This window comes from Gallus gallus, chromosome 11 (assembly GCF_016699485.2).
Source record: "Gallus gallus isolate bGalGal1 chromosome 11, bGalGal1.mat.broiler.GRCg7b, whole genome shotgun sequence".
NCBI lineage: Eukaryota > Metazoa > Chordata > Aves > Galliformes > Phasianidae > Gallus > Gallus gallus.
In genome coordinates this window covers 12,522,137-12,547,037 of record NC_052542.1, presented here as the reverse complement: position 1 = coordinate 12,547,037, position 24,901 = coordinate 12,522,137, and the positions used below count along the sequence as shown (strand labels likewise).

General features: G+C 35.8%; 1 protein-coding gene and 1 long non-coding RNA gene across 12 annotated transcripts in view; one reads left to right on the top strand and one right to left on the bottom strand.

Moving 5' to 3' along the window:
* Positions 1-10,842, top strand: part of LOC112533264 — a 102,196-nt gene extending 91,354 nt beyond the window's left edge. For all 3 annotated transcript variants that reach the window (XR_005862952.2, XR_005862951.2, XR_005862948.2), the window contains 4 exons: positions 2,526-2,761; positions 4,556-4,711; positions 6,595-6,684; positions 9,722-10,842. This is a non-coding gene — a long non-coding RNA (uncharacterized LOC112533264). The remainder of the gene's footprint in view (positions 1-2,525; positions 2,762-4,555; positions 4,712-6,594; positions 6,685-9,721) is intronic.
* CDH8 (cadherin 8) overlaps positions 1-24,901 on the bottom strand; it is a 143,889-nt gene that overhangs the window by 66,855 nt on the left and 52,133 nt on the right. For all 9 annotated transcript variants that reach the window (XM_015292511.4, NM_001100289.2, XM_025154211.3 and 6 more), the window contains 2 exons: positions 23,934-24,228; positions 8,139-8,258 (listed from right to left, as the gene is read on the bottom strand). In XM_015292511.4, the coding sequence (XP_015147997.3) occupies positions 8,139-8,258; positions 23,934-24,228 (415 nt within the window). The remainder of the gene's footprint in view (positions 1-8,138; positions 8,259-23,933; positions 24,229-24,901) is intronic.

Below are 24,901 nucleotides of genomic sequence, written 5' to 3'. Positions count from 1 at the left end.
CTTTTAAATAAAAATTATCATCAAATATTCACATTTCTTACTAAGTTTTAATGCCTCTAGGACTTCTATTCTAGGAAGACAAGAAAAATATCTGTATTCGCTATATAAGTTGGTTAACTTTGTAGAAAAATTATCAATTACAGAAGTATCTGAACTACCTTCAGATGGAGATATATTTAAAATCAAAGCCATTAGCCACAGTAAAAATTGTGACTAGGTGAGGAATTGAATGCTATGTTATACAATTCCATGTGGAGTGATTCTGTGACATTTTAAAAATTATTTTAAGAGAGAAGCTAACGGTGTGCATAATTTATTAAAATGTTTACTTTTTAAAGTTGTATGGGGAAGGTGGCACCATCTGTCTCTCTGCTAAACAAAGAGATGAAGGTCGAATATTGTTCTATTAAGTCTGTAGCTTCTTATGTAACCTACAAACTATTTTATCTTCTTTTTTCAGTTCACTTCACCTCCATTTATGTATTTTTTCTATTTTTACTTTCTTTTTGAAGTAGACCTTGCAAGCTTGCCATCGTGAATAAATGAACGCTACCCTTCTTTCACTAGATATGTTACTGTTCAAGAATATCACAATCAGATAGAACCTACTATAGTACTGCCATTTCCATTTCAGATGAACTTGGATCTGAGTTTTACAGTAAGGAAAAAATGCTTTCATTTCTTACTAGAGACTTACCGTTTCTTTTTCCCTGGGAACAAGTTTTCATCAGCATAGTGAAAGGGTTACCCTCTCACCAACTGGGAATGAATGCAGTAAATAACCATATAGCACAGCACCTACAAACTTGCTTTTTTAGGATTTCATTTTTCACGATTTTCTAATAATTCTCCAAGACACTTTACAGAAAGTAGCTTTTGCTTCTTTTTCAGATGTTTTCCAAATCTAGCTGTGTAGCTTAATTCCACTCTCTCTTTCAGTCTCTTGAAGCATAACATTATTTATATATAAATCCCCTGTTTTTCTACTCAGCGTGAGGAAAATTGTCATACTAATTATCTCACTAGCTTTCTAAAGTGATAGAGGTATTACTCTGAAATGTAAGACATAAATGTGGTATCTGTTTTTTTGCTACTATTATTATTATATATATTCTAGGAGCAGAAATCACGTTTTTCAAATGTCAGTCTGTCTTGATCTTAAGTCACTCATCTTTGCCAACCACAGCCTGTCAAAACTGTTTTCAGATCACTCCAGAATCATTTTATATTTTCTTTATTAATCAGAAAAGACAGCTTTTCCCACTGCTGAAGGACCCAATCCTACATACCTTATCCATAATGGTTGTGCTTTACAAGTAAAAAGCAAGAACTGTAGGGCTGACCCTTGGGTCTGCTGCACCAGCAGTTTGTCACTACAATTCCCTCTCTAATGGGCTGTCACCAAGACAACTCTCAGAATCATCAACAGTTCTCTGTACAAACACCCTGCCACAACTGCAAATGCTGCACAGCATATACAGCATGTAATGATAAGAAAAGGTTCCTACTAGTTTGAAAATATACTCTGAATATACTCTGTTTGCAGTATTGCACCTACATGCATTAAGCGCTATACAGACAGAGCTAAAGGTGCTGTAACCAAGTGCGAGTGATCAAATATAAACTCCTGAAATCCAGCATGTGTTGGAGGTGATCCTGCTACACTGGGAACAACATTACTATCAGAGCCTCATGAACCTATTTTCCATATGATAATGCACACATCTGCCCTCTTGCCCAGGAAATTAGTTCATATATCTTACTGGCTAAGACAGAAAAATCTACCCATCCCAGCTTGTACTTCCACAATTGTTTCAGTTAAAAGATTAGTAATTGGCAGGAATATCACAGCTGTTCTGGTTAATGTAGAAAGCAGTAGTTCAATCCAGGCTGCCACTAATGTTGAGCAACTTCTATCTCTCCACCAATCCCATCAAAGTTTAAATCTAAACTGTTTGAAAACCAAACTATTTAGAAGAAGTCTGTTGAGCACGAATTAGCTTTGTTCCTAAAAAAATAATTACTTCTCCTTACAGCTGAATGTTACTTCCCGTATCAAAACTATTTTCCCAACTCTCTGTAATCTGAAAGTGCTATCTTGTCACTTTATGATTAATAACTACAGAAACAGTCTCCATGTCTCTCTTTTCCTAACACCTCTCAAATATTTGTAGAGTGATTTCATATCCTCCTGTAATCATCTTTTACCCAGTTTATACAAATCAAGCACAATCAATCTTGTATTCTAAGTCATGTTACTTAGTCCCTTTCTTCTTAGCTATACTGCTTTGAACTTTCTTTAGCATCTCAGTACTCTTTATGGTGATGATGTGCCTCACCAGCACTACATACAGTATGGTGAGGACAGCTTGTACTACTATTGATACTAGCATTAATAAAATGGACATTAAGAACTAGATAGAAGAGATAGTGTGCAATATTACAAAAACATCTGAAGCTCAGAAGTTGTGGACATTTACTCTTGTTACCTTACTTATTTTTATTCTGCTGAATTGTTTTTCAAGGTCTCGATATAGGAAGATAATAAAGACTGCGAATAAAAACGGAAGATTCAGACCTGACTCCAGCTGAATGCCATTTTCAGTCCTCCTTGGCCTATTCTCTTATATTCTGAATTTCAGAACCATAGGGAGTCTCACATTAAACACTGTGGTCCAGACAGGGCCATACACTAAACCATTGAAAGTACTGTTGAATATCTTTGTTGGTAATCTGGATGAGGGGACCAAGTGCACACTCGGTAAGTCTATAGATGACAGTAAGTTGGGAGGAAGTGTCAATCTGCCTGAGGGTAAAAAGGGTCTATGGAGGGATCTGGACTGCCTGGATCAGTGGGCTGGGGCCAATTGCATAAGGTTCAACATAACTAAGTGTCAGGTTCTGCACACTGGCCACAACAGGTTTGAGGTGGAGTGGCTGGAAAGCTGGGGATCTGGGGATATTAGTCAAGAGTTCTTGACAGTTGTCTGAACATGAGCCAGCAGTGTGCCTGGTGGCCTAGAAGGCCAACTGTATCCTGGTTAGTAGTGTAGTCAGTAAAACTAAGAAGGTGATTGTCCCTCTGTACTTCACGCTAGTGAGGCTGCACCTCAAGTACTGTGTTTAGTTTTGGGTTTCTCACTACAAGAAAGACATGGAGACACTGAAGTGTTTCTAATAAGGACAACCAAGCTGGTGAACGGTCTGGAACATAAGTCTTATGAAGAGCAGATGAGGGAACCTCTTTCAGGAGGTTTTAGAGAATGATAAGGTCTCCCCTGAGCCACCTGAAAGGGGGTTGTAGAGGAGCGGGATTTGACCTCTTCTCCCAGGTAACTAGTGATAGGACAAGAGGTAATGGCTTTAATTGCACCAATGTTGGTGCAAGTTGGATATTAAGAAAAGAATTTTCTCAAAAGGGTGCTGAAATATTGGCACAGGCTGCCCAGAAAGGTGACAGAGTCATCGTCCCTGAAGATTTTCAAGAAAAGTGTAGATGTGGCACTGGGGGACATGGTTTAGTTGGCATGGTGATGATGGGTTGATGGTTGGACTAGGTGATCTTAGTAGTCTTTTCCAACCTTAATAATTCTATGATTCTATGATGTAAAATCTGTTCTTTTTCATATATCGTAAGGCTTTATTCTTGAATAATACATTGCATTTTCCAGTGCATTTTGTGTAATTTGCCTTGTTCATATATTTCATGTATGTGTAGGACATTATTTAAGTTCATGCGAAATGTAAATAAGCGAGACACAGCTGAAAATGTATTTTCTCTGCCATTCCTATATTGTAGGAATTCATATTATGTTCCACTATGGTAATCTTATTTTAAAGTTGACAGTCATGATTTAATACATTTGAAAAAGCTTAGACGTGAGAAGTATACTTCAGCTACTTCTAGGAAGCCCCTCTCTCAGCATTTTGACTGTCAGTATTTTGATTACAAGAGAATACACACAACTCGTATAATAATATACAGTAGTCAGCAAACCTGACATCAGTTAGTCAGATGAAACAATAATGACTATATTTTAGTTCACTGAGTTCTGTTATTCATATGATATCACCACATTACAAGCATAGCCCTTCATAGAAAGTCTGAATCTTTTAATGTATTATTTATGTTTGCTCCCCAACCAATGGTCATATTATAATTCACCCATGATAAGGGTAAAAATATTCAGAACAAGCCATTAAAAAAGCATTTACCCTAAGCCATATTCAGAGTACTGAGTGAAAAATAACTTCTGAATTACCTTCTTTCATGTGCCTATAACTCATACCAAAGAATTTGCAAACTAGAACTGCAGCAGTATATGTATTTTTCATCTAAGGTAATGGAAAATTATTGTTTTATGGGTCACTTATCAGTACTTCTTTCTGCACACCCAGTATTACAGAATTGTTTCCATAAGGAGGTTGAGAGTACTGTTAGAATTTCAACCAAGAATTGACTCACACAGGGACTAAACCTAGTTAATGCCAAGTTAGCAAGAAAAAGAAGAGCAGAAGAGTACATAACTGCTTCCTTCCTTGGATTTATTCTCAGGTGTAGCAGCCCTTTCTACCACAGGCATGAAGGACACCACAGGCATCTCACAACTCTTGTCCCTCCTTTTGATGATGCCAAGAGTACTATGGAAGAAATAATTTGAACTATTCCTGGTGGACTACTCTCTGTGTACCATTAAAACAAAGCAGGGAGGTAAGATGATCTTTACTTTGAGCCAGAAGAAAATTATAGGTTTTACAGCTTATCTACACCTGTCCTGGTGTTGGTAGCTGCACAAGATCTAAATGTACTCTTGATTTCTAATAAACAAAGCCAATAAAAGGGCATTCATCTATAAAAATAGTTGGTAAGTAGCTATACTTCAACATTTGAAGCACTTCCATAAATGAAAGAAAACATCTACATTCTTAAGTGGATCACTTTAACACAGTCTACTTCTTTGAATACTGATTCAGTTCTGGGGAAGACAATATCTGTGTTCAAAATCAATTCTGTTTCAAATGTATTGGAAATACTTCCCACTTAACAAAGCTCCTAACAAAATGTTAACCCAGAGAAAATGTAATGATTGAGAAAAAACAAACAAACAAAAAACAAACAAAACAAAACAAAAACCTTCATGTTTGATGTGCTTTAGACAAGACTAATCCACCTAACTTTCCTGGTCTTTCACCATAGTGTCTAAGCATCTTCCCACAAGGAAACTTTAGCTGGGTTTCCTGAGCATTACAAACGAATGTGTAATATAATACTATTCCTTGGCCTACTTATTAGGAGAAAAAATATTAGCTGTGGTGGTTCACATTGCTAGTGCTAGATAAATATGAGGAAACAATTGAACACCTATGTACTTTCTGTCTCTTTTGGAAATATTCTTGTTAAAATGCAACTTCTACCCTGTCTGTCCATGGTAACAGCAATAGTGTCTATATTATATAGCTGCTAAACAAGTGCATGTATTTTATGCACCACTGCCTCTAAAAGGTGAAAGATTCGGTGCCACAAGATATTGCAAAGTTGTAGCTATCTTAGTATAATACTACTAGCATTTTGAGGCTGCATGTAACAAATCACAAACTCTGTCTGGTATATAATAAACATTATTATACCCTTACTCTAAATTTCATATATTACCAAGAAAATGAACTGTGTAGTTATATTCTCCTGAAATCGATACTTCTCTTCAGATAAACCATGGATATTGGTCTTCTGTCTTTTAAAGCAATCTTTTTCATTATGCACAGTATATGGCTGCAGTATCTACTGGACTACCCACATCTGGTTTGCTTAGATTTTTATGTCTGTTTGTTGTTTGTATATTCTGGACAACAAATGCATGCTGGAGGACTATCCCTATTTTGGCATTTAATATGGCTAACAGATTTCTAATTCTCCGAGTGTATGAAGATACATCACAAATTTTGAAAAATTTAAAACATTAAGCATTATGAACAATGAATAAACCCTTTGAATATGACAGAAACAGCTGCATGCTCTTCAGTTTAACAAACTATCCTGTGAGTAGCTGTAAGAGAAGTACTGTAGTTGTATTACAGATGAAGGCTGCTACATGTAGATGGCAAAGAAAGAGAAGATGTCTCAGTACATAAACTCATCCAGTTGTAATGATTTACAGAAGAACATAATCAATGCTCTACAAAGATCTACAAAAATGGGGAAGCAGGAACCATTTATTCATGCCAAAGCAGCTCCATTATATGGAGACACTTACCCAGAGACTGTGGCAAAGCCACTGTTGAATTCTTTATGATTACATTCCCTTTGGAAAGTAACATGTTATTTTCATGGTAACTGAACTGCTACTGAAAGGAATATTTATAACTGGAAATGAAGGTAGGAGGAGGAATTTAATGCTAGTGAAACAGGAGAAAAATCATGATTTTCAGGTTCACCAAAAAGCTTTGAGTTTTCTCTGGCTTTCATGATAATGGAAATGACTTTCCAAGGTAATGAATGGTTATTTCCTTGGATTAAGCATAAGTTTTTAATGCAGTGCAAATAATAAACCAGAGACAAATTAAACAATTTTTTAGGTCTGGGAAATTTTCTTTCAGGCTATTTCATGTGAAAGGACTGAAAAATGTTTTAAGTAGTTTGGAGAATATACTCCGTTTCATCTGATTTGAAGGGGGAAAGCAATAACAGTAAGTACTTTATGAACTTTCCATGGTAGAAACTGTGAAAGAGCCTAGTTAATTCTCCTCTAATTAATACAGCTAACACAAGCCATTACTGCAGACAATAATTTGTAGTAGAAAAGAAAACAAAATCATGTATTTTGACATTTGATGTCAGGGATCTTTGCAAAGTTGTATTTCCACATGACATTTGACAAGTCAGTCAGTATGAACTAAGGGGTTTCACCAGTAACAACCTCTTGATACACTTATTTTTGAAATAAGCTAATGTTTCTTCACAGCACTGTGCTGGAGTTATTTTTTTGCAGAACTCTTATTTTACATTCAGCATAAAATCAAATAATGAATTATGTGCCTGACACTGTTCTCAGACTCAGGACAGTTTTCCTTCAGCCAGAAGAAAATTATTTAATAGGTGAATCCCATTTATTGATGTACACTACCTACCTCAAGTCCTTGCAAGATAGGGCATTTCTGGGATAGGAAAAAGACTTCTTCCCACAGTCCCAATAAAAAGTATTAAAGATTTCCAGATTTTAAAGAGTGCTCTTGTTCAGAAAACTGTGCACATTTGATCTATCAAAACATCCTTTAATAATTTATCCTAGTATTTGTTTCATAACCCCGTTAATCTGGACAAGTACATGAATATTTACTTCTGCTTTACGTCTTTATGGCCGCATAAATTCAGATGATTTTTTTGTATGCTATAAAGCGAGTTATAGTTTTATTCTCCTTAGGAGACCACAGCTGCTTTACTTAGAGTGATTAAAAGCAGCATCAAGTAACAGATGAAAGAATATAACAAATAATATCAAATGGCTTTAAAAGAACCCTTCTCAGATATAACTAAGTGAATTCTCTTTAAGTGTGACATATGTACAGCAAACGGAGGGAATGGATTTATTAGCACCCCTTTCAGATCAGTCACTCAAGACTTCAAAATCACAGAGAAATAAAGTCATGCATGCTAAATGCATGCTAATAAAACTTCATATACTCAGTATCATGTTCTTTCTTTCTTCGGATCCAGCCAGCCAAGAAAGAAAAATATTTTTAATGAGAACACACAACATACTCACTGAAATTCCAATGCTGGACAGTAATTTCTTTAGCTGGAAATACCACTGTCTCTTTTTGAAAATCACATTGTGTTCATTAAATTCCTCAGGCCAAGTCTTCAGTACCTCATCAGTTATAAGTCACACAGCATTTCCACTACCTTCAGTTTTGCTTCAGTAACTTCTGTAATAATATCTTTACTATTCCTTGCATTATCATTAATACAGTTTTTTCTTGGTCTTTTCACATGATCAGACTCTAAGTGTGAGACATATTGGAACTCAGTAACACTGACAAACGTATATTTACACTCCCTGATTGTCTGCATTGTATGCAGCATGTAAGAAGTACAGTCATTTGAGTAAATATAACACAGGGATTCATATTCAGTTGCCTACCTGTATGTGGTTCAATGGAAAAGTAAGGCTGTCCTTCCAGAATGCTATAAACCAGCTTGGCACTGTTTCCATAAACTGGATCATCTGCATCTGTAGCTGTTACTTTAGTAACAAAGGTGCCTAAATAGAAAGAATATATATGATTAATGTTTACAGTCTTCCTAGATATGTGCATAATTTATTCTAAAATAATTCATTTATTTGAAACTCTAAAGAAATGTGTGAGGTATGCAACGATGAAAAATAAAGAAAATCCACAATAATAACCTAAAACAACATTCACTGAACTCAAATGAAACGTTTGCCTTCCAGATGATATATGCCAGCAGACTGAATTTCTGGGTAAAGTAGAAACCTTTCTAGAACCTGTATCATTTAAGGTTTCTTTGTAGAATGAATTTAAAGCTACCTGATAGATCTGTATTGACTTCAAGAATCATATCAAAGGGATATGAAATACAAGGTTAATAATACAATATAATATGTTGCATTTAAGATTTGCAAAATTACATTTGGAAGAACCTTGCAAAGTTACAGTGACTGCACAGAAAAGCAATAATGAAAGAGATTTTTTTTTCTTCTCTTGGCTTGCAGCCATAGCAGTGGTTTGATGTGGCCACAGTGACAGTGTTAGGACAACATTTATTGTTTCTGAAGTGAGTTCCTGCCACGGAGGGGTCCATTGCCCAGCTAGAGTAACACATTCCATACTCTATCCAAAAATAAGGAAGAAAAATTTAAAGAAATTGCCCTCTCTAGTTTTAGGCAACATAGCATATTCAATTTATGTAATGAGCAAAACTGAACAAAACTCAGCAGGTTCTGTTAAGCTTGCTGCTAAAAAGCTTTTTTTTTTTTTTTATTTAAATGATGGCTTAAAAAGACAATGATGACATTAATTAGATCAGCAATAACTGTACAATCAGCAATCAATTACTGTATCTACAGTGGAAAAGAGTAGGAAAGAGCTTAAAGGCTGAATGACGTTTCTCATGTTTAAAAAGGAAAATACTTATAGCACCCACCAAAATACTTTCCCTTTCTAGATGTGCCTGTAAAATGTCTCCTCTTCCTTCTTAAACTCTGTGCTGCTGAACCCAAGTTATATCTCCCGTTTGGGCAGGAACAGTGAACTAGAAGTGGAAGAGATCCCTTTGGCATGCTATTGCATTGTGCTCTTCTTTCTCTGTACATCACATTGCTGCCACAGTTTTGGACAGTTTCGAGCACTAGAGTGTCGAATAGTTGAATTACTTAAAGAATATTTGCATATTTTGAGATAATCTGCATTGCAACTAATAGCTTCCATTCCAGGATTCTGTACTTGTCAATGTTGAGCAGTGGGGCAAAATAGATGGCCGATAGAATTTGGCCACACTGTTCATGGATTGGAAGTTCTGCGGAGTCTGAAGTTGTGGAAGGTTTTCTGCATGAGATAATTCCTAGGGGAGGGAATATGAGTGGAAGAGTGGAAGAAACATAGCTCACTAGAGAGGGAGGGGGGGGGGGGGGGGGGGGGGGGGGGGAGCCTATGGATTGTACTGGTCACCGATTTACTAATTTTGGCTACAAATGTATTCAAGGGAAGAAGATCAGCCAACTGTCATGCAAGCTCTACCATGGCCCCATCAGGCATGAAAGTACTCCAGCAGTTTCTCTCCTGTTGCTCAGCAATGTCCAGAAGAATCAAGGTGGCCTGCAGCAGTTATACGCAATGTAGAAGAGGAACACAATGATGATGAATATTAAATTGCTTCTTAGATGTTTGCAGATCCTGTACTTACAAACTTCTATAGGTTATCTGTTTGGAGGCTTAACTATTTCTGACGTTGAAAGTTGGCCAGCCTATCCTTTAGCCTCCCACTGGGCACAAGGAAAGGACTTTATCCTCAAGTTGATAGTTTGGTTGTATGTAATTAACACTAGAAATTTGTTCTCTGACCAACTACAAATTACAAACAGACAATGCTTGCAACAAATACGGTACCTACAGTCTACAGATGATGAATGACATACAGGAGAAGAGAAACAGTGATAGGGAAGCAAACATGGAGTGCAGTCAGAAGCCATCATGCAGGCTACGGAAAACAAATGAAATGGGTGACAATGGAAAAGAAGTGTGTATGAAGCCTGTTTTTGGATGTTGCAGGACCAGAGGAACAAAAGGATCCTCTGTGCCTTGACCATGGTAGTCTCAAAGAATGAAAAGCTGTAGCTGTTAGAATTGTCTCATATTTAAATTGTGTTGGCTCACCTTCTGCAACTCATATTCCAACTGAAAATTCACTACTTTGTAGTTCTTACAGAAAGCAATCTCTTATCAATCTGTGTCTTCACTTATGCAGAATTCAGTCTATAGCCCTAATATCCCAGCAAGACATGCCCCACAGTTCAGAGCTGCTGTCCTGCATGTAATACTGATTATGATTACAGAAGTCAGTGCTCCAGCACTGAATGAAAACAGCAGGTGATGCACTAGGTTTCTGTGGGAGTGGCAGCTATTGTGAAATTTTTGTTTTGTAACCTGCTAAGACAGAAGATGTTCATGAAGAACATCATACAGTGGGACATGGCTGGAATATGATAAGGCTCATTCACAGAACAATGAACATTTCTGTTAGTGTATTTTATCTAGTGGCTGCTCCACTTTGTTTCCATGATATTCTATTCTATTCACAAAGGAAAATAAAGAATTGAAATACTTGACTTCTTTGAGATTGTGTTTGATTTGCTTAGCTGGCTTTCATTTCAAAGGACTTTAGAAATAATTACATTGCTTGTTTAGAAAGATTTGATATATAATGTCTTTTCTTTTCTTATTTCACTAGAGAATTCCGTAAGACTTTTAGAGATATTTATTTCAAGATTTCAAAACTTAAATGGGTATGCTGATTCTTTGATAAATGCATCCTTTATCCCAAGTGTTCATTAGACATTAAAGTTGAATATGTCTTAATAAAACAAGCAATCAGCGTCTAGCAGCTTTTCCAATTCTGATACTCCACTCAAGATTTTTTCTTTTGACAGAAAATAATTTAATCCCTTACCAAAGCACCAACCTAATCCAAAATTTATACATATATAACAACATAGATAAAATGGAGCATTCCCATTCATTGTTTAATATATTCGTAAGAGGAGGCAAAAAATAGCATACCCTCCTTTTTCTTTTCGAGGTCACGAGAAGTGTGACTATAATCTTGCCTAATAAAACTAATGAAGGGAAGAGAAAAATAAAATATTTTCCCAGCTCCTAAAACCACTTTCTCAGACTGCCACTCTCCGCAACTCTGCACTCCATTTCCTACCATCATATACACTTCTGAGGTCTCTGAAATTCAGTCATTTGCTCCCAACAATCATATTGATAAAAACCGTTTATAAAAACAATCATGAAACAAAAATTAAAGTAATTACTTCAGTAATTACTGAAAGTATCCACTAGATAGTTAAAATTTAAGATATGTTAAATCTTATCACCTTTCATGAGAATTTTTTGTTTTATGCTCTTACTCAAGTCTTGTGCAGGTGTGAAACATGCCACATGAGTACATTCACACTGGCAATAGTAAGTACATAAAGGAGCAAATAAGGTTCCGTTTGCAGCTGCAGAGGATGTTGCTACACGGTGCAGCTCTGGTCCCACTGCAAGATGCTCAGGGTCCAGAAGAAATAGCACTTTATGCCACTGAGTGACAGAGCCTTTTTCAGCTAAGCATGAACATACGATTTGGAATCATAGAATCATAGAATCACTAAGGTTGGAAAAGACCCACAGGATCATCCAGTCCAACCATTCGCCCTTCACCAATGGTTCTCACTAAATCATGTCCCTCAACACAACATCCAAACGCTCTTTGAACACCACCAGGCTCGGTGACTCCACCACCTCTCTGGGCAGCCCATTCCAGTGCCTGACCTGCAGAACTGATAAAATTCCAAGGGTGCAAAATAACACAAAAGGAAAAAAAAAAAAAAAAAAAGGAACTCAGCCACCATAGCTATTATTTAAGCAATCACCCTAATGCAGCAGAACTCCCTGTGCATTGGACTAGAGCTTTAGATTATCAATATTTAAGTAGCATTTTACAGCCCTACAGGCACTGTAGTTAGAAACTACATGTACAGAAATATTTTTACATGCATAAGGTACTTAAAGTTTTAAAGATAAAAGTTTTGCATTGAAAAAGCAGTAAGAATCCATTTCTGTAGTAAAAGCTCTTTAAAAAGCAATGTTCTGGGTTCTACTCAGCAAATAAAAAGCTAAGGTTTCTGTTTCTGTTTAATTTTGACTGCATTTGGCTTGTGTTTGCTTCTTCATCAATGCTACAACAAACTCATTTAGCTAGAGACTATAAATTTGAAATGGTGCCATTTTTACAAGAAAGCTGCTATTATAGTCCAAGTCACTGTTGCCCTAATTACAATAATACAGCAGTTTTGTATAATCTGGGCCAACAACCTAATCACTATTACTTCTTTTTTTATATACTTAATATTGCCTTATGTAATACAAAACTTCTTTTTTTTTTTTTTAAGATAAATGATGTAAATTTTAATATACTCAGTTAAAAACTTTCTGCAATTTTTTCTGAGGTACACTTTTGCAATGCTAATGACCCTGTGAATAAATATGGACTGTAAGGAGTTTAATCAGATTTTAATTAATGAACACTTCTAATGTGATTTATCCAAAAACCATTGCTGGATGTTTTACCCTGTTAGTGTCAGGTTTCATAGTTTCTCTTTGCAACAGGCTAGCAATCACAGACACAATTAAAAATAAAGGCATTTTCATATGGTTAGGTAAGAAAATCTGTGTTTGCTGGCAAACTAAGATTAAAAGCCTTCATAAAAGTAAGACGAGTGCTCAGCCAGCTCTCTTCTGTTGTTTTGCATGTGTTTTTATGTGCAAGTCAGGATACAGATTCTGCACATTAGTCAGAAAGAAAAATGCATATGCTGCCACAAAGAGTAGTGAAGCAAAGATTTTTTTGGTGTGGAGTGAAATAAGTGCACTGAAAAGAAATCAAACTTGCATGTTTAGAGGATGTAACACACAGTCAGTGCCAAAAATTTACATGAATCCATATTCAATGAAGCAACCATTTTGCTGAAAGACTGCAATGGCTGGTAAAACTGAAAAATGTGGCCATGATGCAAGTTAGTAGGGCTGTGTTTTCTCACTTTCCATGGTACTTCTGTTTTCTTTGCTTTTCTGACGTCCTTTTTAGTCTGCTCCACTCTTTCTCTCCTTTCCAGACCTTGATGGGCTGAAATCTCCATTTCATTCAAGAGATCTGATTACAAATCTGACAGGGCATTAAGAGTATATTTGCATGGAAAAGAGCTACCATTATTTAACAACTGTTTTGTTTTTCTAAGAGGATCATTGTGCTTCAGAATCTCCAGCTAGATTTTGAGTTTGGCTGATAGTAGCCATGCAGTCATCAATGGTCAAAGCAAAGCATTGTTTGTATTCAGCAGGTCAGATAAGCATTCTTTCCAAAATGAAGCCTTTTCTTCACTGTCCTTCTTTGCTATAATCTCACAGGTAGCATGACAGTTGTTGTCATGGTAACTATTTTTATTGAATAAAACTGCAATAATCTCATAAAAAGCTGTATAACTTCTTGACATGTAAATTATTACTGCCTCAAAGCTGAAGAAAGTTGTTCTTATTTGTTTTTTTACCGTCACTGATTTTTTTAAATATAAAACCATAGTTTTAAGCTTTATTGTCCTACGTTAGTCTGCAGGAGGCCATTTCTTAAACACAAAATCTACGAATTAGAATTTTCACTAGCCAAATAAACAGTTTACATATGGAATAGAAATCTGCATAATGCACTTCAGCACTTCTTAACAGATGCAAAATACACACATAATATTATGACTGATATTTTAAATTGCGTATCTTGGTGCGTATGCAGATATATATGCATATCTGAAGCACAAACTATGTAAACGTACATATATGCAGGTACACTGTATGAGTGTTTAAGGGCACTTTTCTATGTTATTTCACTCCTACCTTCTAAATCAGTCCTTCAATTCATTTTTCTTATTATTAAGAGCTGTTTCATTGCAAAGCTCTAAAAGCCCAACACATGCATCAGATCTCACAGTGCAAGTCCTCTCCCAAAGATTCTGTGAGCCGAGTACCAGGAAAGGCTAATGAGACAGCTGAAGAGAGACAAAGAGATGACAAGAAGATGCAAATCACCCAGGGAAGCAACACTGCCAGCACACTGTGTTGCTGCTGCTTGACCTACCTGCTTTCAGGTTGCCCATAGAGCTGCCGATACATAGGCATTATGGAAGGGTTTTAAGGATTGCTTCGAAAGCAAATGACAGAACCCTTCTGTGAGTTTTTCAGAAGATCATCATATACTTAGAGCAAATGAATAGAAAGGTATTTGCAGGACAACATGCTTGTCATGCTAGAAAGAATGAAAGCAAAGATCTGCTCTATTATATCTATAGTAGAATCCTGTACACAGCCACCCTTAGAGGGAGAAATGAGAAGGAAAATTTGTGTACTTTGCAGACGCAATGGTGGTATGTGGGTGATGAGAACCATGCAGATACATAGATAGATACAAGCATCCACTTAATCTTCTGCAAAGAGAAAATCAACAGCAAAATCTTCCCTACAATAAGATATTGTACAAGGAGGAATAACTCCCCAAGGGAAATAACAGAATCCTCCTCACACCTCACGGAAAAGTTCACTTTATTGCGCAGGATGCTAGATAATGTGTTCTAAGGGAAAACCCTAGAAAGACAGGAAAATTAACTAATAGGGTAATTTGTCTTTCCTGGCTATAATTTATTTGACTCTAAGTAGTGAAATACTGTGATGCTGTCATGATCTTGTTTATGATGATTAAGGAAAGGAAGGAGGAAAAGAGCATTATTCATACAACTCAGTTTAGGCTCAACTGGCTAAATTAGACAGCTGGTTGTACTCGGCTTCTGCTATATCCAAAGGAGGGAAAAAGAATTTATCTTTGTTTCTTGGTTAAGCAGAGTTAAACCAAAATTATACTTCTCAGATAGCACAAATGGCTAAATTCGAGTTGTATGTCTACTCCTTTATATGCATATACTCAAAACAGATCATACCAGTCCATAATACCTCCCAGAACTTCATTCAAGTATGCTGTCACACCAACATGTAAGTGCAAATATTGCGAGAGTTCTGTTATCATTCACATTATATTGCATATATACACACCTATGTGAATTTATATAGTAATATAGACACTGTATATATTTTCTGAAATGAACTGCATTTGATGTATCTAATATTCAATTAAAAATTACTCTAAAACATTCAAGCAACAAAGTACTGTTCGTTTGTTTTGAGATTTGAGAACTCAGCACACCACAGACCTACAGAAAATGGTAGACACTGACCAAAAGAAAAGACAGTTTAAGAAAAGAAAAGAGAGTTTAAAACAGAAGTTTGAATAGATCCACGGCATCGATTAAAGAAGAGACCTGGAAGCAAACAGGATCAGCTTAGTCAGTAGCCAAAATAATCACTATGATAAACTATGAAATAACACGCAGGAAAATGCAGTAAACTGCTTCCACCAGGAAAACTTTTTCACACGTGTGGGAAACTAAGTCAGGATTAGATCCTTAATGAGGAGAGGAATCCATGTTGTTTGCTTCCTCTAGATTGCTTACAAAGCTAATGAAATGTTTTAACAATGTTAATGCGCAGCACACGTGTAAGTCAAGATCTCTGAAAAACTACAACATGTCAAAAAGAAACTTTTTAGATTGCTCATATACCATTTTAAGAATGTTTTATCATGCGAGGCAAATTGTGAAAAATATACTGTATGTAAATATGTAAGCATAGAGGTATGAAAGGTGATTGCTATGCATAGGAGAAAAATGCCTTCTGTACATCCCACAGACAATGGAGCAAACTGGCAGCCTTCAGCACTTCGCAGCTGTATAATGAGGACTGTAGGAAGCATGACTGTGAAATCTAATAAGCTGCATATTTTACAATGTTTTTGTGCATAAATTAATTGTTTTGAGAACTCTGATGTTGCCTTTTTAACATCACCTTCTGGGAAATAAAAATGTTTTACACTGAAAATACATATTTAGATCTAACGATACATATAATTCTTTGGCAATTATCCTTACTGATGTTACTTACTGCTTGGATTTACCTCACATGAATCTAATAAGAAAAGACACTTGATTTTCAGTTTTAGGATTGACAGTTTGTTCTTCTTGCAACTTATAAAATGGTACCATTAGAGAGCCTGCAGGTATTCCCTTATAAATTCCCCTGGGTGAACATAAGGATTAGAATAAAGTTTTTAACACCACAAACAGTAGAAGTGTAAAATACATTCTATATTCAACTTCAAGAGTTATGTTTTCTTTGCAGTTACTATTTATTCTCTATTTAGATATCATCTTCACTATGGAATATTAATTGAAACTTGCAAGAGATGTGGGAAACAGTCGTTCTTTTGTTCAGGACTTCTGGAAAGACTGCTTGTCTCTAATCAATTGACTATTTCATCAACATTCAGTCTGTGAGGTCCCCAGGCGAAGACAGTAAAATTGGACAATCACTGTACACTTTATTTCTAAGCAGAAAAAATGTACCATAAGGCTTGCTGATTTCAATGGAAGTTTCAGGTTATGCTCAGATGTATTATATAAAAAAATATAAATAAATGAAAAAGCAGTCCTGGCTGTTTACAGCAGAAATTCTTTCATACATATCTTTCTGTTGTGGAAATAGCAAGCTGCTGGTATAATCTTGCGGCTTTTTGATGATGTGCTTGCTTTGTTTGGTAGAGCGTAGTCTAAAATGCCAGCAACAATAATCCAGGTTGCAACAGCAGAGTCTGAAATACTGGCCCCTCAGGCCATTGTGGAGTAAGCACATGGCAGCAGAGACCATTTGGGCCCCAGGGAAGGGGTGCAGTTCAATCAGCTGCCCAGCAGTACTCTACCAGGCAATTCATGAGAAAGCCATATTGACATCAGATCCACAGGCAATTGCTTATCTGTATTCAAGAAGAAACATTAAGTATTGCAGATTTAGCAACTAAACAAAGAAAGAAGTACCAATTCAGGGGAGGGGTGACAGAAAAAAATGGACTCTAAATTGGATCTGAATCCCATTTTCCCAAATGTCAAGAGTGTCCATCAAAGAGATGCCTAACACAGGTCATCTGAATTAACAGATTCCAGCCCCCAGTGCAGTGGTATTTAAAAGAACCTCAGTCTGGCAGGAATCTGCACTGGCCTGCTTCCTCTCATCTGTCTGTTTTCCACTCAGGCATTATCCACTGTCCAGCAAATGGACTCATGTCACAAGTATACCTGTCCGGAAAATGAAACGGCAAACCTTCAAAATCAACAAAATGAAAATCCCTCTTCAAACTTTTTTTTTCTTTTTCATTTGGAAAAAATTGTTGCAAAGAATGGATTTAAAGTTGTAGCCAAAAGAGAATGTATCAGAAATCTGAGTCAAGGATTTATTTTTGCATAGTCACAGAACAGAAACATGAGCATGTAGAAATGAAACCACAACCACAAGGATGGAATTTCAGATGCAGAACACCAAGAACAAACTGTGACTGTGTGAATACAAGAATATTCTGAAAAAAAATGATTGTAGAACAGATTCTTGTAGATTACAGGGAACTGGAGAGGGATGTACCAAAGACTGCCAAAATTCTCTCCACTCTGGCATCATATAATCAATGTACAGCTATGTCTGTCTGTCTTTCCTCATCCTGTGTAACCAGAGCACTATGGGAAGACATATTCCCCTACAGGGAACTCCAGAAGGAGCTATGACATTGATGCAATTCAAATGGCTTCCTGCTGATGAGTTGATGGAAAGACAGAGGCAAGTTCTGTCACAGAAACCAATGCACATTTATAGCTCCATACTTTGCATTGGTAATTTAGGGCTTATTTCTAATTACAAGATTGTCTTCAGAACATGAACATTCAGGTACTTGCTGCCATCAGGATGAAGGATTTTGAACAATCCTGTTGATTTTAGCAGTTTGGTATGAAGTCAGTGAAAGAGTTTGGTGTGTTAAAGACTACATAGGTTGGTAAAACTAAACGGTAATATTACAAATCCCCAAAGAGAAATATCATAGCCCCATATGTGGTCCTCAAGCTCACAGTGGTAATTTAAAGACAATAAAAATATAATAGCATATTCAATCAGATCTCATGAGAAATGGAGAGCACACAAACAAAAGTAAATACTTGGAAATAAGTTTTTATAAGCCTCAAAAACTGATCAAATTGGGGAGAAGACAGCCTTGGTACCGAATATATCCTAACCAATTTCCTAAGGTTATTTGTGACCGTGCCTTTGCAATTGTCTCAGCCACAGAGAACGTACAGAAAATTTTAAACACATGCACACTCCCTAAAGAAATCTCTAATGTAAAATGCTCTTCAGGAACACAGCTCGTGATGCTGATTATGCACAAGAGGAACAAGCAGAGGAACAAGACTACAGGAGGATATACATTTTCCAACAGCTGTTACATTGTTGCCATATTTTACAACATCTGCTGCTTTCTTCCTTAGCTTTTGCACACCCTTTTGCATTTACCCTTTGGGCTAATTTGTAGTTGACCCCAGTAATACAGTCCTTTTACTCTACAATTTTGTGACAAACTATCATTGATTTAACAGTCATGCTCAGTGCCTTAAAAATCAATGAATACATAGGGGGGAAAAAACGAACACAGTAAGAGTGTGGTGGATCTTGATAACATTTCAGGTCAGATTTTTACCACAACTTTCTGATTTATAAGTTACTTTATCACTATTCATACCAGACATCGCATGTTGATATCATATTCAGCAGACTCTGTCCTTTTGCAAGCATTTTGAAGGATAAATAACATGTTTGGGAGAATGGAAAAGAGAAACTACACTATATACTTGTGCTTCTATAGTGCAAAGCAATCTAAAATAACCATTCTGCTGTTGAAAAAATAATAAAAAATGATTGAATGATTTCTTCTATACAGCAGTGTAATCAAGGGCAAACTTTGGTCCGAAGGAAAACGTTGCTAAGTAGATGTGCTCATTCCAAAACTGGAAACTGATATCCTGACTCAACCAAAACTCTGAACTGTTTCTAATAAAGACATTCTCCCAGGGTGAACAGTTTTCATGGAAGCACTTAAGTACAGAGATATTATTCCAGCTTTTTCACTTTTTTTGATATTTTCAAGTGTTAAAGGTGCATTTCCAGCACACTGGCACACAATGCCCCTCTATGTGCGTTATTACCTTTTTTTCTGACTGACAGGGAAATTCTTAATATTTGGAATTTTTACAAATTTGCCTGTTTATCTTAATTCAGGCAACCAAGACATAATTCTCTCTGCTTATGGCTTTTGTTCTTTTTCCATCTGTGCCCTTTCTGATTTCACTAACACGTTTGTCACTCTACTTCTGTCTTCCCATCATTTAACATGACACCAGCTGTCTAAACATTCTTGTCTTCACCAAGAACAAAATCAAGAAATTTCACTTCTCATTCCTCTGTTCTCTCTTCCTCATTTCATTCTTAATTCCTGAGGAAAAAAAGATCCTTAAGCTACCCTGTTGGGAGACAACATCCGCTTTTGCTCCCATATCACCTCTGCGGTATGTTTTCAGGGACTTCACGAATCCATGAGAGGACAACACAGAAACAGAACATTCTGGTTTTTGTTATTATTTGTTCTTTCTTTTTTCTTCTTTTCTTTAAATAGTCTACAGGACCAGTTCCACTTACCCCTGTGAATCTTATCTTTTAAGATTGCTCACTTATTTACATAATATGCAAATGTTACAGGATTCCTCCTCCTAGAAGCTTAGCTGAATCAGTTTCTAAAGGGTTTTTAACTGGGTTTCATTCCCTGTGTGTCCTTCCCTATCTGGAAGTGATTAAACAAGATTTGTTGACAAATTATTTCCTGTTTGTGAGATGCAATACTGTTACAATGAAGTGATTCCATACATTCTGGTTTTTGGCCTTTAATTCCTTAAGCAATATCAGAATTAAACGATTTAAATGTTCAGTTTCAACAGAGAACATATTCCCCAAATACATCATTAGCTGTCACAAGTAAATTCATCAATTTGGAACTGGGATACAGATTTAAAATGCTGGATTACTTAGGAGTTACTTAAAAAAAAAAAGAAAAGGAATATGTGGATGTAATAAGGGAATATTCAATTTTCATCTCAGAATGTTTTTGGGAATGTGCTCCTCTTGCTCTTTAAAGAGAGAAATAAGTTATTTCAAAATAACTATGGATACAGTGATGATACACATCATTCAGAAGGTGTGTGGGTGTATGTTCTGTGAAGACAGCTGAAAAGTGAGCATCATTCCTACTGGAGATAACACAGTGTGATGCTAATCATCTTTGCACCAAGTAGTGGGAAAAAGACATGCAAATCAATTTCTTTTGTCTTAGTAGGGAAGCAAGATTTTCCAGATATCACAAACAGATACCGTAAGAAACAAGGAGGCTGGATCATGGCCATATCAGTGTGATAACCTTACATGTAGGAATAGAAATACACACATGCATATCACATTAGATGATCTGCATTATATCATGGTTTTCACATCCCTCCCTTTAGTATATCATTCATGCACTAGATATCCATGCAAAAATACCACTGACACATTCACCTCTTCTAGCAAGAAACATAAGACCAGCAGCTGCTACATCACAGACAACATACTTATTAGAAAAAGCATATTTTGTTAGAAGCTCAACATTAGATAACAGAATAATGAAATTCTTATTTGTTCATGTGTATTTTATGTATTTTTTTTCCATAGAGATCCAAAAATAAAATGTCTTGTACTGCATTTTCATTATATAAATACTATATATATAGCACGTGATTTCCACTTCTATTTCAGATAAGTCAGTACTGGTATAGCATTCTGAGAAAAAAAGGAGTCTTAGCAGAACTTTGTTATACTCTGAATAAGAACAGTGCCTGGTAATGACTGTGTTGTAGAAATGTCAAGGCTGAAATTGGCAGTGGGTGGAGATCTCTTTAAGGGGAATTAAGTAAGTGGATAATGGAGTGAAATACTCTTATTGTGAAAAAATAAAAAATAAAATAAAATTCTTTGAATTCTGAAAGGAGACAGATTACTCATAAGCAATCCCAAATTAAGTTGAAGAAGACCAACAAAATGTAACGAAAGTTGAAATAATTTGCAGAGCACCATTTAGAACAGCTCTTGATGACTCTGTTGTGAGTTAAAAGAAGGCAGAAGAGAATATTAACAGCAAAACTGGTAAAGATTTAACCTTCTCGTCTTCAGCTTTCCAGCCTTGAAATTTGTTTCCATCAGCAAATAAGAGGCAGGCCTGACTGCACAGATTTTACAGTCATTCCTGACTTCAGTAATGGACACATTCTCTGAGTTTTGAAGTAATGGTTCAGAATTTGTGTTATTTTTCTATGAATGAGCAAAAATATATAAATATTTTTTGTTTGCATTCACTGAGGCAGCTTGAAAACATACACTTCTAGGAATACCATATAAAGAACATAGAAGGATCAGGCATAAACATGCAAAATTAGCATCACTTCAATAGGGGAAATCATAAGAGCAGAACTAAAACAGAAAGATTATATCTGGGAAAATGTGATATGAGAAGATTGCAGAGGAAATGACTAATGCTTGGTCTTAATATTTAGCAAAGCATGTAAGCTCAGAGGATAGTGAATGGGGATGACTTTTGGAGGGTTTAAAGCCAGAATTTATCTTGGCACTTCCCCTCAACATGGTAGAAAACAGGAAAAATACAGTTCTTCACTGAACCACATCTGAAACGCTGTACTTTCATTTTTGTGCATATTCCTATGCTGCCTGGAAAACTTGGTCCAAAACCAGTTCACATTAACAACACAAACAGAGGCAGAAATTTGTGATAGATGACCTCAGAGGTCTTACTTTTCACTTGCCATCTCTTGCATTAATGTTTTAACTTTTAATTTCTTGCTTTCTTTGCACCACCTTTTAAAACTCATGTTAACAAATTTATTACATTTTAATTCATCTGATCTTCTGTTCGGTTTCCTGCCAACTTCTTTTTTTTTTTTTTCTCACCTTCTTGATAGTGAACATTCCTTGGAGAAGTATCTTGTGTTTGCTAGCCATTATAAAATATTGCTCATATGTACAGATATAAATTATTTTTATTATAGCCTTTGTGATCAGAAACCATCTTTCTGTGTCTGCATTTATTTTGTTCTCTTTTCCTCCTAAAATACCAAACAAATTATTTCCATGAAGGATTAAGAGTCTTTATGTTGGCAAAAATATCTTCTGAAAGCAGGTCCACATTGTGTTTTTGTATAATTAAAAGTGACTTCAGAAATTAATACTGTGTTTTGGTAAAAGAACTGACATGCATACTTGAAAATCCACATATCAGTTTTGCCACAAGTAATTTAATGTAACCAGGACATGAAAATTTGGAGGAGAAATGCAGATAAAAATATGAAACCTCCAATATCAGTTTAATCAGCACACCATGCTTTCATTTCAAAATGGCCTCGTACAACTCACTGTACAGTACATGAGAAAGAGGATAATTCTGACTCCCCATATTGCTCCTCTTTTTAACCACAGTAACACCAAGAGGTGTTTCAAAACTTTGATTGGTTGCCATTTTGTTTTCTAAAGTGACTTGGCAGTCCTTCAATTAATGTGCTTTCACAAATGTATCCAAATGGCTAAAAGCATATTATCCTCAAATAAATATTAAAAAATATTAGGAGTTACTTAAATTCATGGTCAGATTTCGATGTCTGTGCTTACAGTGAATTGCTGTATTACTCTGAAATTGACTCTTCTGGTTGATGGATTTACTTCCCTTTTACTACTGTGATGGCTACAGATTATCTGCACTGGATAAATGTACATATTAGCAGAGACTGAGAACCTGCGTAAACAAATATGTACAAAGGAGTAACTATGCAAAAAAAAAAAAAAAAAAAAAAAAAAAAAAGAAAGAAACTAATATAATAATCCATCAGGAAGTAGATGCACACTAATCCAACAACATGAATAAATATAAGTAAAATGTACTAAGAAGATTATTTCCTACTCCTTTTTCTCTCCCCACAATGTCTTCACAGGCTTAATTTCCCTTTTCATTAACTTTTTCCATAGCAGTCTTTATTTTTCCCTTCCATTTTCCCAGCAACTCATATAGATAATTGGTTAAGTCCACTCTAGAGTCAAACCATCAATTCCCAGACACAGCATCTTTCAACTCAATGTTTTTGGATGATTGCAATTGCACTTACAGGAAAATAAGTAAGTATTTATCAATATACTGCAAGTTCTAAATCTGTGTACGAAAATACACAAACAGATAATTAAACATCAACAAAATATCAATAGGATTAAAATGTCATGTTGGAACAAATCTTGATAAATCATTCTCAGTAACAATACTCTAACCACAACATCATAAGGGGAATATAAATTTAGACCATTAAAGTGCTGTTAGACAAAGAAAGACACACTAATACATCTGTTAGGCATTTTTCTTACTACTAAGGGATTCTACAATTGTGCTACAGATGAAAGCTTTGGCCAAGATGAGATTTGAAAACATGCAAATTAATGCTATCAACATAATAAATATCTTATTCATCAAAAACTCTATAATATACTGGCATATTCTAATTGCGAGGAATCAAAATGGGTTGATATTTAGACATACATACCAACAACAGACATCTCTGGAACTGTGGCATGATAAGGACCATCAACAAACTCCGGGGCATTGTCATTGATGTCTTGAACCTTTATAATGAATTCTGAAGGAGGCTCCAGAGGTTTGTTTGTGTCCCTGTCAACTGCTTGAGCTGTTAGAGTGTACTCAGCTTTTTCCTCGCGGTCAAGCCTTTTCATTGCATGAATGTCTCCAGTCTTGTCATTGATCACAAAGATAGTTCCAGCACCATCTCCTGACAGAATATACTTGATTTTGCTGCTGCCAGGATCCAAGTCTGTATGTAACTAAAAGGAAAAATAAACATTTTAGAGATAGAAATTACATCTGATTTTTTTTTTTTTTTTTTTTTGGCATTGGTTTAACTATACATTTTCTCAAGCTATTCTTTTGTACTTTAATCATAGCTCCAGTGATCCATATCTCAGCTTCAATATACAAGGAGAGTAGGGATTTGTATGCATACTAATCAAATGTGAATGCAATCATAGGTATAATTAGACTTTCTATTTAAAAAGCAGCTGTTATATATATTTTAAATCCCCGTTCTAAAATTTAAATGTCTTCAAAACTATTATCAGCTAAAATGAACAAGCACAAAATGTCCTCAACCTATTAGATCATAGGGTGAATGAAGGATTAACAATAATACATATTTTAATCTTACTTTAAGGTATTGCTTTCATCTTGTTTTCAAGGGACTTAAAATGGCTGAGCACTGACATCTATGCAAATGTTTTAATGGACAGCATTCCAGAATTTTAGAACTGTATCACAAGACAGTTGTCAGATTAACTTAAAGGGTCCTATTGTTTCTTCTCAAATACTTTTAAAGCAGGTTTGCAGAAATATAAGAAAAACCGTTATATATATCTACCCATTTTCCTCAATGCCTCCATTAGAAGAAATAATACCATTACCGAGCTTTTCAAAAAACAGGGAAGGATTAAAACAACCTGA